Raw genomic sequence first — 15,612 nt, forward strand, 5'->3', positions numbered from 1 at the left:
CATTATGCAGCTGAATTACCAGTGAAGATTCTTTATATCTGTCTCCATGAAAACTTAAGTCTCTCTGAGGTGGGTTCTTTGAACTCTAAGAATTTCTAAGCTTTGATTTGATGGCCAGTACTGGGGCTTGCTTCCTGACACTCATCTCAAAGAAGCACCCAGATAGAACTGCATATTCCAAATCCCTCCAACATCTGCTTTGTAGTCGGCTGTCTTTCACCTATGGTGCAGAGTAGCATTCACAATATACTCCAAATTACCAGATCACTTTTTTCATGGCATGGGACAGCCAAAGTGATTTATGCAGAGGACTGCTGCTAATTCCAGAAATGACAAGGTCAAACGTGTCATCTGGGTATACTCAAACAGGCTGAGCATACCTGCTGATCCATGTCTGTACCCACATAGCTAAATGCCTATTCAGGACTAATATTTTGCTTCAACTAATGAGATTGACTACAACTGTGTACATCTCAAGGCACTAATTTCAATTTGCAGCAGAAAAATGTCTACTCTTCCAAGCAAAGAATTGCGTGAAGGAAGGTTGCTAGCATAAAGAGATTCTTATTTTCTTTCCAGAGGAATCAGAACTAACATAGGGAAGTCAGTTCATCTTCATTTCCAATTACAAAAGCACAAACTTTAAATACACTATATGGCAAGCAAGAAATCAGATGAAAGTTTCCCCGTGTATTCTGATGTATTCCGATTGAAGAATTCTAGCTTTCACATGTCCAACCTGCTAAACATTTCTGTTTCATATTTGTTTCCTCATAGTGAGGAGATAATACAAAATGTCTAAGAGGGTCTGCTTTTCTTTCTTATTCCCACTTTGTTTGATCTGCCTTCATGAGCTTTTAACATCACCACGTTGGTGAGACAAACATGCAAGCATCTGGATTTATGGGGATGTGACCAGAAAGTATGAGAGAGCAGATTTTTTTCATATTCTCTCAGCACTTCTTTAATTTCAGTCTGAGATATTCTTTGTTTTCCTCTGGAGTCAGGGCTAGCCCAGGGAACAGTGGCAGAGTACTCTGAGGTCAGGCTGACTGTGTAAGGTGTGCTGTGATGTTCCAGAATTTGGTTAGCAATTCCACAATGAAATCTTTTTAGCTCTGCACTGACATCTTTACCTGAACAAGAGGGAAAAAGATTGCCTGCGCTAGAAAAGTTACAGTGTTAGAAGACCCAGCACAGCACAGAGATACCTTCCTTATCCTATATAACTACTTCATGCATTAGTCATGGGAGGTAACGGGGCTGATGCTATGCCTATAAAAGTGGCAGTAACTTCAGGATTATTTGCACCCATACAAGAGCTATATACCCCTAAGCTATTGACAGCTAGAGATCAACAGTTGCAGCTATGTAAGAATTGAGATGCTCAGTGCTACGCATTGCTATGGGTGACATTTTCATATGTTATGTAAAAATGAAAAACCTCATAGAGGGCCCAATTTTTCCAGTGGTATCAGTTGGTTAAATAAAAGATGTTACCTCTTTGTACAAACCTTGCTTGTAAAATTAAAGACTTGTTTACACTGGATTTCTTAAGCCTTGATGAACCTCTCTGCATTGCTCTCTAATGTGAGCATCTTGCAGTAGTGCACACTGGGAGTCTAACTGGTGTGGTTTGTACCTTACTCACCCACCTGTGAGTAAACTACCAGTACTGAAAGGTACCTATGTTGATAGGTAATTCTTAATGGCAGACAAGCCCCAGATCTCCTGAGCATTACCAAATACAGTAATTCTCCAGGGAATTTGCAACAGAAGGGGTATTAACCCCAATATTAAGGCCAAATTCCAAAGACAAAGTACAATGATTGCGCAAAGCACAGGAATTGTGTCTTTATTGGAATCCCTCCTCCCCAAGAGGCTTAAAAGCAAGGAGAAGAAGAAAAGATTGGGGTTGAAAATTACATGCTCTGTTGTGCTTGGTCAGGTTGTCCCTGGTCTAGAGCAGGGCTGAACCCCCAGCCAGCACTGGGATAAAAATAAACCCAATGTGCAGCACAGGCAATCCAACAAAACAATTCAAGTGGCTAGTGTTTGATATAAAACAGTTTAGTGTTTGCTTTGCAGCCAGTACAAGGAGAACAAGTCGCTTTTCTGCACGGTGGAGTCATCTGACGTTTCCTTCAATTTCTGGAAGACTGGGGAGCATGAGTCAGATGCTCTCACAGCTGGTTCGTGCAAGGAAGAGGCCAGCAGGGACCCTGACTCATCAGAGCTGCTAAATTTCTTCCTAACGTCCAGCCCAGCGACTGGAAGTGAAATCATGGGCTAGGGGCAGCTCTGGGGCTTCCTCTGGGAAGGCGGGAGGAGCAGGGCTCTGCGAGGGTGGAAGGCAGCGCGCCCGGCCCGGGGTCGGGTGGGCGCCCGAGGGGCCAGGCTGGGTGCTGGGCGAGGGACCGCACTACGAGGCCCCGGTACGGCGGCGGGAGAGGGCTGGGGGAAAACCCCACCGAGCATTTCTTCTTCGTGACCGCTGGCAGGTAGAGAAATAAATCCTCCCCTTCCCCGTAAAGCCGGAGGGGGTGCAGACAAGACGCCCGCCCGGGGCTCCCGCCGCCGCTGCCGCAGCAAGCCCCGGCGGTGCGCGCCTTCCCCCCTTACCTCATTGCCACATTCCCCAGCGAGTGAGCTCAACTGTTCGCGCAGCCTCTCTCCTTTTATGGTCAAACAACTTTGCCTGGGCGAGGCTTTTTTCGCGAGCTGGTAGGAAGCGCTTGGGCTCAGCAGCTCCCCCACCTTTCATTTCTGCTGCCGCTCCCGGCAGGCGGACGGGCGGGCGGGCCGAGGCAGCCGGCTGTGCGGGGGCAGAAGAGCCCCAGCCCCGCGATCTCCAGCGCCGCGGGCGGCACTTCCCCCGAGCCCCGTCCCCAGAGGTGAGTCTCTTCTCTTGGCTTAGCGAAAAAGCTTTTGTTTGCAGCCCTGGGGCTGGCGTTGAGCGAGCAGGGGGGTGCGCCCGTGTCGGGGGGTGCGGGTTTCCTGCCGTTCCCGCCGGGAGGGTTGCTCGCCTCGTACAAAGTCTCGGTCTCTTTGGGGTTGAGTTACGGCCGTGGCTCCTGGGGTTTTTTTGCCCTTCCGCAGAAGTAGAGGTTCGCGTGTGTGTGAATCTGGGGAGTTTTCTTCCCCCCCGGTGAAATGGAGGCAGCTAAACGCTCCTGTATAGCTCCAGCAGTGGGGAAGAGGGAGGGGGTGTTGCCTGGTTTTACTCGGGACAAGCTCTCTTTTGTGTGCGTACGGATGAGTGAGACACCTATGGAGCCTTTTTCCAGATGTGCTCGAGAGAGAGGAATCTGGGGCTCTTTGTGCATGAAATTTGTTTAACTTACGAGTTTCTGTCTCTCTGGGAGTGCCCTGAGAAAGTGAAGACGCGAGTCTTGGAAAGTCGTAGAACTTCCTAACGTTTTAAATACGTTTGCATAGCTTTTTGGAGTTTTTCTCTTTTCCCCTCGCCCCCGCACAGGGAGGAGGCAAGCCCAGCATATGTGGGAGAAGTTTGTAGCTCTGAATGCCCCCCTCCCCCAGCCCGGTTGTTTAAGGTTCTACCTTGCAGCTTGCATAGCTGATAGGACTTTGCTCTCTTTGAAGCTTTGTAACTTTGGGCCAGGCTGGGAGAACTTTCTGGAATTAGTCTGTTCGAGAGGATGAAAATAAGCATAAGTCCTAACTCTGTTTAATCTGTTCACTTCATATTGTATATTTTTTTGCTACAGTTCCCCTTCTGACCCCCCTCAGTTGGGAGGAAGTTGGCAAATAGGGGAAGTACAGATGTGGTGTGTCAGACCACAGTGCTGGGCTAGCTTTTATGGGGGCTCCCTGTGTGGCTGGAGCCAAACTGCTTTCTATCCACAGAGGTGAAAAATAACACTCAGCTCTGCTTCCTCAGGTTCCTCCTCTTTTGCTACGCCAGGAAAGGAGCTGAGCTTTTGAAAGGGGTGTCTTGGAGTCAAAGAACTGAAAGCAGACCCACCATGACACATTCTGGGAGGTGACCCTGCTGCTGAGGGAGGTGTCGCTTGGTTCTGTCCTCCTTCTCCTTGCTCTGTTAGAGAGAAGCAGCGTATGAGGCAACTAAGTATCCTGACTGTTTCCTTTGGGGACATCTTTCTTCATAGCTCCACTTGAGTCATCTTAAATGCTGTTACAGCAGGCAGAAAAATCTCTCCCCTCAGGGAAAATGTGAGGATGAGAAGGATTTGAGATTAGGTCTGCTGGTGTGACACTCCCTCTCCAAAAGCTTTTACAAACAGTTAGCGGCACAGGACTCACATAAGCTGTGTGTTTCTGGTAAGGCTTAGGTGGTATTGGCAACACTGCAGGGCTGGGGTGATGACTCTCCGCAAGGCCAGCCTTTCTCAGCCTGTTTGGTCTGTGTGGGGGTGGACCGATAAACAGAAGTGAGGATGAGCAGGGGCAGCTGCTGGATGGAGACAGCACTGAGCAGAAAAGGCCTTAAGTGCAACATAGCATACCAGGAAATGAGCTGCTTTGGGTTAAGGGAGATAGCAGCTGCTGGTAGCAAAGCCAGCACTTATTTGTGAAGCAGCCGATGTCCCAAAACTGTCTCTGTGTTGACTAATCCTGGTATGGATCATGATGAGAAGGGATGTTGTCACTGTGGTGTTTGCTCATAATGCTGTCAATTCCGGTAGAATGGCTACCAAGTGGTTCATTACACCATAGTGAAACAGTGGAGCATGAGGCAGAAGTCTCTAAAGAAAGGCTGGAGGTCTTTTTAATATCCTCTGTAGCTCGGAAGCTGCAGACTGGAGGGAGTTGGTCAGTCTCTTCTGACTTGCAAGTCTGTTGACCCCTACAAGTCTGAGGGATTGAGGACAGACCTTGCTAATTACTATTCTGCCTTGGCCCTTTCCCATGCTGGATCATGTGGGAGATGCTCAGCACAGCTTTTTGGGTGCCGTTTACTGTTGCAGCCTCTTCCTCCTTTTGAAAAGCCCAGAAGAGTTTGTCAAAGTGCATGCAACTCATCAGCCCTGCGCAAAGGGAACAAAAAGTGCAGCAGCATGGACTTAACATTTGTGTGACAACGTTGTCGCACGCTTGTGACCTGGAGAAGCTGTTGCAGGTTACTATGTCTTGGCATACTGCAGTGAATCGTGGGAGCGCTTAGAACGGGGCATGCAGGTCTTATCAGCAGCCATGGGTGAATTAGCGGTGGGCGGATGTTTGTGGCACCAGGCCTGTCTGTCCCAGCAGCTGTTATTGTCCGTGTGAGAGAGGCCGGCAGCGTGGAGGGGCACTGATTGGAACATGCCAACTTGAAATGCTGGCACAGAGCCCCAGTGCTGGCGGAAGCGCTATTGTGCTGGGGTGTTAGGAGGGCTATAGGCATGCCAGGCTTTACAACAAAGCATCTGGCTTCGCGGAGATTTCTAGCACGGATGAGATTGCTGGCCTGGATGGCAGGACTGAGGGAATCCTAGAAATGTGGCTCTCGTCGTGAGACCTGCGGTTCTCGAAACAGCCGGCTTGGCGGAGCTATCCTCGGCTGTTCGAGTCTGGCGGTGGAAAGGAGCGAGGGGAGAGGGTTCGCACGCCCGCCTGCCGCAAGCGGAGTGCTTCCCCCGCTCCCACCCCACAGGCTGTCCTTGCGCAGGGCAGGACCGCGGCTGCACTGCCCGGAGGACGGGAGGCCCCGGCTGCAGCCGTGCTGGCTGCGCCCCTCGCAGCCCAAAGGGCCGCGCTGAGGGGGGGCTGTGAGCGGCGGGGGGCGGTGGCGCTTCCTGGCGGGGGCGGAGCGGGCGCCGGCGCAGCCGGTGAGGGGTGGCGGGAGCCGCTGTGGCCCTCGCCGGGGACAGGAAGGAGAGAAAGCGGAGGCGAGACCCGGAGAGCGGGGGGCTCCGCCCGAGGATGTGACACCGGGGAGCTCCTCACCCGCCCTGTTCTTCTGCCTCTGCCGCAGCTGCCGGCGCTCCGCCGGCATGCAGGGGTCTGCAGGTAAAGGGTGGAGAAGGCAGGGGGTGTGGAAGGGTTGGGGGGGTGAAGGGGGACATTACTGGGGCTGTCACAGGCTGAGGTCAAGAGGAACCGGCTGGCGTTATCGGGTAGGTGGGGGAGAGGAAATGCTAATTCCAGTTCTGGGAGAGCATGTAGGGGAGCACCCTCCTTAGGGTGCGTGGGGCTTGGTGTGCTCAGTGGATAGTGCTCGTTCTGGTGGCCCGCTGCTGTCCTCTGCAGCACGCGTGCATGCAGGGTTCTCGTGCAGCAAAGAGCTTGGTTTTCTCCATGGCAAGAACCCCTTCGCGATTAATGCCATACTGAGTTGAGATGGTGAAGCGTGCTGGCTCATCCGAGCTGTCTGCAATTTCTGTTCCTCCTTTTTCCTGTGCTGATGCTGGAAGTGCTCTGTGCTCTGCGGAGGCACTCAGCCTCTGGCCGGACTTAAATTCCTGTATCCCTCTGTTTCACATGTTCCTCTCCATTAATTTCCACTCTGGCCCAAGGCTGACTTCATATAGGTTTCCTCCCTCTTCTCTCCTGCCAGGTGCTGAGAAGATGGCCTCCCCAGGTGCCCCAGGAACCCGCATGACAGCCACAGTCAGTATCAACATTTCTACCCCTTCCTTCTACAACCCGCAGAAGAAGTTTGCACCTGTGGTTGCCCCTAAACCCAAGGTGAACCCCTTCAAGGCTGGGGGTGCGTCAGAGTCGTCTCTGCCCCCGCCTCCTGGAGCTGGCGCCCAGCGTGCTCAGATGGGGAAGGTGGGGGAGATTCCATCACCATCCATGTCCCTGCTGGTAGAAGGTAAGTGAGGGCTGGCGTGTCAGATGTGAATATGCATTTCTAAATTCTCAGGGTGTGAAGTCTGTAACTGGGGTTAACATGAGAACAGGGCCATAACTGCTACAAGTGAAGGATACTCTTGCTGTAGAGGCTGGCAGGTTCCAGAAGGAAATAAAACGATTGTAAAGGGATCTCAAAATATGTAGTATCTTTATTAGGAAAGGATTCAGGAAGGCAATCCTGCATTGCACTGATGGTGCAGGAATGCAATGGATTTTTCATAGTATTCCCTGAGTGCATAATTGTGTAACTGCAGTCGGTTTCTGGCCAGCATGTATGAGAGCAAATATCTTGCAGGGAAGTTGACCCTGATGGTGATGAATCATGCTATCCTCCTTCTTGTTGATTCATCTAAGCTCAAGTTGGTTGTCTCTGACTGTAGAGATCCTTCTCGTGGACTCTGCAATTGCCATCTTTGCTGCTGGAGATAGGGAGGAAGAAATAATTGCATAAAAAAAATAGTGGAAGCTATCATAAACAGGAAGTGAGACTTAGAGTTTGTATGGCTTGTAGAGTTTTATACTTTTTCCTAGTGGTTTGGGTTGGGTGTGTTTTCCTGTGTAGAGTGACTTCTTGTTTTAGTGTGGTTTTCTTTTTCTTTCTTTTTTTTTTAAATTTTTTTTTTATTTCCTGTGGTGGTGGGGTGGTTTTTTGTTTTGTTTTTTGTTGGTTGGTTGTTTTTGTGTCGTGTAAAAAGCAGAAGGTTCCTGGTTTTGTGGCTCCCTAGTTGGAACTGATCAGCATGAGGCCACTGGAGAATTCCCTGGGGACCTCTTGCTAATGCTTGATGCAGCATATTACCCCAAGACTCTATCAGGGTGCATCTCAGTCGGGAGACGCGTGTTCAGATAATGCTAACTGCTGTTTTAAATTTCTTTCCTTTCACTGTCTAGCATAGACTGTGCAACACTGATGTTTTCTAGGTTAGGATGTTAAGTTACTGGGCAGCTGACCTGATGGTAGGAAGGCTGGTCCTGTGCTCAGAGGAGACAAATTATTAAGCCATTTTTTCCATTTCTTTAGTCACAAGGGCCTCAGCGTGTTGGTGCTTCTGTCTCCTAGAATTGTACCAGCTAACTCTGGTGACCTTTTTCTTATACGTTGTTGGCTGGAATCTTGTGTCTGTAATCCAAGGTCCCACCTTAGGCTTTATGATTTTCTGCTGCAGTTGTGTGGATTAGGGATGTGTCTGTCAGAAGGTCTCAAACTGACACAAATACGTTACCTGAAGTACAAAAGTAGACAGGTGGATGTTAAAAATTATTTTTCAATATACAGTGCGAGTGGAGGATTGGGTGTTGTTTGCTCCACTTCTCACTTCCTTTTAAAGCTTATTATGGAGGAACTAACTTGACAGAAAGATCAGCAAAAGAACCATTCGGCTTAAGCTGCTGTGTCACCATCAGGTGAGGGCTGCCAGCAAGTACAGATGAACCACCAAAACTCAGTCATGAGAGAAATGCGTCTGAATTGATCCTTCTCTGATGTGTCTCTTCAATCCTTCTCTCCATTTCCTATATGCTCCCCAAACAAATAGTAGTATAACATAAAGCCATAGCAATTGGTCTCTTTGTCTTAAATGACAGGATGGCTAAGTTAGTATTGCTGTAGGAATGTTATATTTAGTATTGATCATTCTATAAATCTGGTATAGTAACTTTGTGGGGAACTTTTTTGTTTGTGTGAATAATTCATAAAACGGGCTTTTAGTGGATCTGAAACAATGTGACAGCAGACCAGTGCTTCGTTTCTGCAATATTCTTTATTGTTTCAATAAACCAAAAGGCAAGCGTATACAAACTTGATCCCAAACTGTACTTTCAAAGAAAAAATACCAGCCTAGTATTACTTTCCCCCCCTTGCAGAATTTCTGTGGCACAAGAAGGCTTGAAAGAGGTGCTGCATACCAGTGCAGTTTATGCATTCCACTGGCTAGTAAGATTTCAGCTTTCATTTTCTGAAGGAGCAGTATCATCTCCCTTAGGGTACAGATGAGAAGTCATTATAAAGTCTGTTGACAACAGCTGGATATAAAGATGAGACAATTCGATTACTGCTGTTAAAAGTTGCACATGGAGTAGCAGGAGTGAAAAACGTGGTCTTTCACCCTACTGCTGGTTGGGGCTAGGTAGGAAGAGGTGTGGATGCCCAGAAGAAGGGATGTGGAAGTTATGTCTCCCTGTCTTCAGAGTTCTTTGCTGCTTGGATGATAAGAGGACAACTTCTCCCATACATGGTGAAGGGAAGAGGATTCACATTTATTTGACTGCGCTGTAGTAGAAAATGTCTCTTTTTGCCTGCTCTGCATCTTTGGGAAATATGAATAGGTGGAAGGAATGGGGTTTTATTCTAGGAGATTGAGGCATTCTGGTGCTTTTCAGCCTGCTTAAAAGGGTTCTGGAAAATTTCTCATGTCCCGATCTGTATTGGGTATGGGGACGTTTTAGCCTCCAAAAGGAAAGCTGTTTTCATCTCCCAGGAAAATAAAGCAGTTTCAAAGATTCCTCATATGCATAAGGGGTAGTTGGTCCGACTTGCCTTTTTTTCCCCCCACTTGTTTCTTGTAGTGCTTACTAGCCAGCTGTGAGGTGCTAGCTTATTTTCCTGTAGTAATGCAGGCTCTTCAGTGTTCTGGGTTGTCTCCTGGCATTCCTTCTAATGGTGCTCTGTATTCAGCAATCTGAGCCAGTTCCTGGCGAGAGAAGCGTATGGTAGGGACCAAAGAATGAGAGGAGGAGTGGGAAAGGGCATAGCAAGACATGTTTCCCAATTATACAATAACTATTCTCAGTGACTAATTGCAGTAGCTACTGAGGAAAGTTTATATGATGGCAAATAGCTTTAGGCAAGGTGAAAGCCGGCCTGTGGAGTTCAGTTGTCCTTGATGGGTGCTGGGGTCTCTGGGGTACTGGGCAACTACTTGCTGCAATACCTTCAAGACCCCTCCTGGGGTTTGTACTGGCTAAGAATAAGAAATGATCCAAACTTGCTGTTATTCTCATTCTTCCCCATAGAGCTGCCGCTGCCACCTCCTCCCCCACCCGGAGAGGAGGCAAGTTTCTCCTCAAACTGTGCTTTTCCCCCACCCCCACCACCCTTTGAAGAGCCTTTTCCACCAGCCCCAGAAGAAGTTTTTCCTTCTCCTCCTCCTCCTCCACCGATGTTTGATGAAGGGCCTGTGAGCAAGGTACCTGCCCCACAGGTGAGTGAGGTCAAGGGAAGTTTGCTGTGGTGCTCTGTGAGGTGGGACAGCTTCTCACTACTCTGAACTCAGCAGCAGGAAGCCCCAAGATCTCGGAAAGCAGAAAATGCTACCACCCTATGGACCAGCGTAGGTTAGGGTCAACTGGCTGGGCTACAGCTCTGCAGATGAAGGACCATGGGGTTCCTGGTGGACAGTGAGTTGAATGTGAGCCAGCAATGCACCCTTGTGGCAGTAGAGGCCAACCGCATGCTGGGCTGCATTCGAGAGAGTGTAGTCAGCGGGACAAGGACAGTGATTATTCGTCTGTCTTCGGTGCTAGTGAGGCTGCGTCTTGGAGGACTGTTTCCAGTTGGGCTCCCCAGTATAGTAACCCCGGAGGAATACCGAACTAGGTGCAGTCCAGCAAAGGGTCATAGTGATCATTGGGGGTTGGAGCAGTGATGTGAGAGCTGGGTTTCTTCAGCCTGCAGAAGAGGAGGCCAAGGCAGGGATCTAACTGCAGTCTGCAATACCTAAAGGAGGGCTGGAGAGAAGACAGATTCTTCTTACTGGGGCACAACAAGAGAACAAGAGGAAATGGACACAAGTTTCGGCAAGGGAAATTCCTGTTGAACAGAAGAAAAATCTGTTCCCCTCCAAGGGTGGCTCAACGCTGGCACAGGTACCCAGAGAGGCTGGGGAGCCTGCGTCCTCGGGGATGTTCAGAAATCACATGGATAAGGCCCTGAGCAACCTGGTCTAGCTTGGGAGTTAGCCCCGCTGTGAGCAGGGTGTTGGACTAGAGACCTCCAGATGTCTTTTCCTACCTAAATCTGTGAGTTTCTTTGGGCTGTGCATTTTCCTACTATTTGTAGACCTTGGAGACTGTGCCCTGTTCATTCTCACCAACTTGCTATCCACTCAAAGCAAGGAGCAGATCTGTACTACAGTCCAAAGTGTTGAAATCTGCTATTGTAAAGGGATACTCCCGGTTCTCTGACTGTTCCTGTAACGTGCTCTGCTCCCTCTTTCCTCATGGATGGTGGTATAGGTACGTGGCAAGATGAGCAGCGTTGATCTTGAGATTGACTCACTGTCCGTAATGTTGGATGACATGGAGAAGAATGACCCCTTCAAATCCCGGGTGAGCTCTCCAGAATGTCGCAGGCGGAAGGAGAGATGACTGGTTTGCTGAACGGAGGTAGTGAGAAGGGTGCTACTGAAGATTAAAATGTCTGGATAAACCGTAGGGAGAAAGTGTACGTGAAGGACCAGAAAGCATAGATCTTGCAACTTATCAGGACTGCTAAATATGTAACAGTGTGGGAACTCTTAGCACTGTGGGTCTGGGATAGCTGCTGACTTACTGCTATAGACAGCATATTTTCTCTTCCACCTTGCTGATAACTGCCTGTTTCTCTCTGTTGCTTCCCTTTACAGATATCTCCAGGATCCACAGGTTCTCTGGAGAAGCCATCGGCCCCAAAAGCCCATGTGGAAATACCATCTGCACCCAGAGATACTCCTCATTCCTTTCCTTCCAAATTCACTCCAAAGCCAAGTGGAAGCTTATCTTTCAAGCCCCCTGGAGTGGATTTGACCCCTGCCCCAACCCCATGGGCAGCTCCACAGCAACGCAAGGAGCCCCTAGCACCAGTCCCTCCACCCCCCTCTCTCCCTCCTGCTCAGACTACTCCTAAATTCACCCCACCCCCTGTTACTGGCTCTCCTAAGTCTGGGTCCAAATCAGGTGCCAGTGCTCCCATGGCTCCCTCAAACTCTACAAGATACCCTACCTCCCTTCAGACTCAGTTCACAGCCCCTTCACCTTCAGGTCCCTCCTCTCGGCCACAGCCTCCCAATTTCACCTATGCCCAGCAGAGGGAAAGACCCCAAGTGCAGGAGAAGCCACGTCCCGCAGAACAACCTGCTGCTGCAAAAGACACGGTAAGGGATAGAGCCACGGGACCAGTGTCTTTGGACAGGCACAGCATCACTGGGAGTGAAGTTGGAGGATGAGGAGGGAGGGTCTGTCCCAGGCTAGGGGAAGCCGTGACCCATTTGAAAGAGAGTTGTAACTAGAGACAGTGGCGGAGAGGGACAGGACTTCCTGTAAAGGTGGAAAGAAGCGAGCACAGTGGATGGCAGATTGTTCCCTAGGGGGAGACAGAGAGGAGAAGTAAATGTGAGAGAAGTAGGTTTATTAGGGACAGGGTGGGAGGGAGTCTGTCTATATGTCTGCTTTGGGACTGAATGTTTCCTCTTCCTGCAGCACAGACCCACGGGCTCCAGTGCAGATCCACCTAGGGGAAACTCCTGTCTGACCATGAAGGAGGTAGAAGAGCTGGAGATGTTGACCCAGAAACTAATGAAGGATATGGAGCATCCGCCCCCAGCAGAGGCTGCTACTTCTGGTGCGTTCCCTCAGTGGACAGCAGTAGGACTGAGACTGTGGTGGGTTTTCCTCTCTCCTAATCGCTTTCTTCTTCCGTTGGCAGAGCTCTGTGGCTTCTGCCGGAAGCCCCTATCGCGAACCCAGCCAGCTGTGAGGGCCCTGGACTGCCTTTTCCACGTGGAATGCTTCACCTGCTTCAAATGTGAGAAGCAGCTGCAGGGGCAGCAGTTCTACAATGTGGATGAGAAGCCCTTCTGTGAGGACTGCTACGCTGTGAGTCACTGGGATGAAAACTGCTGGAGAGAGAGCTGAGCTTGCTGTGGTTGCTCTCTCTTGCTTTCCCTTCCTCCTTCCATCTTGCCTGTCTGTGGTGTAGCCTCCCAGGGGTGGGGGATTGGATTAATGTGTCTTACTTGTTTCCTTTGGGCTCAGGGGACCTTGGAGAAGTGCAGTGTCTGCAAACAGACCATCACAGACCGGATGCTGAAGGCCACTGGTAACTCATACCATCCCCAGTGCTTCACCTGCGTGATGTGCCATACCCCTCTTGAGGGGGCCTCTTTTATTGTGGACCAGGCCAACCAGCCTCACTGTGTGGATGACTACCACAGGTATGGAGAGAGCACGTGCACGTGGTGTCTGAAAGAAGGCAGATTCCCTCACACCTGTTTAATTTTGCTGCAATATGGGGTTGGGTTGCCCATGTGATCTGGTTGGACATGAAGTTAAAAATGAGTCAGCAATGTACCTTGTAGCAATTAAGGTCTTTTCCCACCTAAACTTCTTTGTGATGTATTATTCCTGTGCTGCTAATACTATTGTATGGCAGTGAGAAACCTGCACTGAATGCCACTATAGTGGTCATGGTCTCCATATTTTTGTGGGTTGCAGGAAGTATGCTCCGCGCTGCTCAGTCTGTAGTGAGCCTATCATGCCAGAGCCTGGAAAGGATGAGACAGTGCGTGTGGTGGCATTGGAGAAAAATTTCCACATGAAATGTTACAAGTGTGAGGTAAGCGTGGTGGCCCCACTCCTCCCATCTTTCCCATTCCCATCACCAGCAACTGGGCACCTTTGCTGTTTATCCTGACCAAACACTAAGATCGTTTTGAATGAATCTGGAGCATTTTGAAGCAGGTTCAGAAAAACATTAGACATTCACAGACCACAGGTCCATGAACAAGGACTATGCAGGGCCGTACTCTCTACCATCCCTAATACAGCAGCTGTGTATACCGGAGGAACATGCTAGGATCACAGAAGGGGCTTGCTTTTCCCTCAAAATAGTATCTCCCATTAGCACCATCAGAGACAGAGCAGTAGGCTGTGAGCCATTATCCTGATCCAGTGGAGCATTTCTTATAGCCTTGAATGCATTTACCCTGCTGTTGGGTGTCATTGAGCTCCCTCCCTCTTTTCTTTCCCTGTTTAGGACTGTGGGAAGCCCTTATCCATTGAAGCAGACGAGAATGGGTGCTTTCCACTGGATGGGCACGTGCTGTGTATGAAGTGTCACACTGTTCGTGCCAAAACAGCACGCTGAGGAGCTTGGAGTGGGCATACCTTCAAGACCCCTGCACTCGATACTCTTCCCTTCCCCACCATTGTCCTGTCCCTCTGCCTGACAAGGCAGATTGCTACCAACAGAGACTATGCCAGCACAGTTCTTTACTCATGTAGGATTCACTGCTCCTAGACTTCACTCTGCACACCCACCAAAAAAGGACCTCTCCTCCTGTTGTCATTTCCTGGCCACAGTGTATTCCAGGCTGGGGGCTATGATCAAGGTGAGTGCAAAATCTCTGTTCTCTTAAGACTCTGGAGGAGAACGACCAGACCTCCACTACCACCTGGTGGAAGTAGCAAGAACGACCTGGTGGCAGGTTGCTGGGAAGGGCTGAGCATTCTTCTGTTCCACGGAGCCAAGAACGATGATTTGACCTTAGAAGGTGGAAGCCTCCATCTCGGCACCATTTCCGTCTTCGATTTTTTTTTTTTTTTTCTCTTGTGCCACCTCATTATCAGGATGTCTTCCCCTGTCCCCTCCCTCACTCCTGGGTTAGAGTGTGGAGGCAGAACATATTGGGAATCTCTGTTATCGTTGCTGAAAAAAGCTAACCTACTATAGCTTTTCTGTCTCGAATGGATTTTACTGGCTAACTGTCTTGTCACTTTTTTTCCTTAGCCAGATGAAACTGGCAATGTTTGGAATCCTTCTTTGTTCCTGAGTTTGGAAACATCATGGTTTTTTAAAAATCTTTTTCCCCTCCCCAAAATGAATCATTTCCCAGTGTGGTTTCTGGACAGCCAGGCTGGGCACCAGAGTAGCAAAGCAGTCCAAAGAATGCATGTTTACAAATAAAGACCGTCATAAGGACGGGCAGCACGTGCTGAGGAGGCGTCTCAGTGCGTGGATGAGGATTCAGCAGACTGAGGAACGTCTCCCTGTTCCAGTAGAGATTCTTTCACTGCTGTCAGTGAAAGCTGCAGTGTAATTGCAATGTACTGTCTGGCTCTAAGTGTTACTGCACTGAGCCCCATTTCCTGGACTAGAAACTCTCAAACTGAATAAACCTTTTGAATAAGTACACTGTCCAACCACTGTTTGCATTCAGTAAAATGTAGGTTTTTTCCATTAACATGTGTCTGCTGTATTTGTTCAACTACCCATGAGAATTGCTGTCTTAAGCAGTAGAGAATGTCTGTGTAGTTGCTATTCCACCTAGCCTCCAGTGTTGACGAGTCTGAAAATGGCCTTTCTCTTTCCACCTCTTGGTCTCCTGTTCAAACTGTTTAGTTTCCTACTTTTCTGTGCCTGAAGAGCAGCTCTCACTTAAAGCAGTGGAAGACTGCAAGTACAGCAAGATTGTAGTCTGCTTGATGGTGTCACTGGGAGGCAAGTTATTACAATCCACTTGCATCAGACTGGAATAAAGTGGTCAATTTGCTTGCTCTGCCTTAGCTATTGCTACTCAGAAAGTGTTTGTGCTTGATGTTTATGGTTTTAAGCATGGTACTGTCTTGGTCACTGCAGGTGAAACTCCTCTTTGTGGTAAGCATCAATGCTTCTACACTTCAAAGACATGAAACCTGCTCTTGTTCTCTTGCCAGTTTTGGGGAAATCTTTAATGACTCCTTGCAAATTGATCCAGTAAATGCTTCGAGGTTTCCTATAGGATGAGCAAAGTAGAAACAAATTGTACATTTGCTTTC

General features: G+C 49.1%; 1 protein-coding gene across 2 annotated transcripts; it reads left to right on the forward strand.

Moving 5' to 3' along the window:
* The first annotated feature begins 2,766 nt into the window (after positions 1 to 2,766).
* Positions 2,767 to 15,038, forward strand: ZYX (zyxin). 2 transcript variants are annotated; one of them, XM_075164439.1, is made up of 10 exons: positions 2,767 to 2,894; positions 6,521 to 6,781; positions 9,835 to 10,022; positions 11,056 to 11,148; positions 11,445 to 11,951; positions 12,277 to 12,418; positions 12,503 to 12,672; positions 12,832 to 13,010; positions 13,291 to 13,411; positions 13,832 to 15,038. In XM_075164439.1, the coding sequence occupies exons 2-10, from the start codon at positions 6,532 to 6,534 to the stop codon at positions 13,940 to 13,942; spliced, it is 1,761 nt and encodes a 586-aa protein (XP_075020540.1). In that variant the 5' UTR covers positions 2,767 to 2,894; positions 6,521 to 6,531; the 3' UTR covers positions 13,943 to 15,038. The 2 variants fall into 2 exon arrangements, with proteins under 2 accessions (XP_075020540.1, XP_075020531.1); XM_075164430.1 differs by lacking the exon at positions 2,767 to 2,894 and adding an exon at positions 5,791 to 5,973.
* The last annotated feature ends 574 nt before the right edge of the window (positions 15,039 to 15,612 follow it).

Source organism: Calonectris borealis, chromosome 1 (genome assembly GCF_964195595.1).
Source record: "Calonectris borealis chromosome 1, bCalBor7.hap1.2, whole genome shotgun sequence".
In the NCBI taxonomy this organism is placed as follows: Eukaryota; Metazoa; Chordata; class Aves; order Procellariiformes; family Procellariidae; genus Calonectris; species Calonectris borealis.

Excerpts from the sequence above, each read along its gene's own strand:
- ZYX (XM_075164430.1), top strand. Across the intron at positions 11,952-12,276 it reads CTGCTGCTGCAAAAGACACG|CACAGACCCACGGGCTCCAG; the intron begins GTAAGGGATAGA and ends CTCTTCCTGCAG. Across the intron at positions 12,673-12,831 it reads TCTGTGAGGACTGCTACGCT|GGGACCTTGGAGAAGTGCAG; the intron begins GTGAGTCACTGG and ends CTTTGGGCTCAG.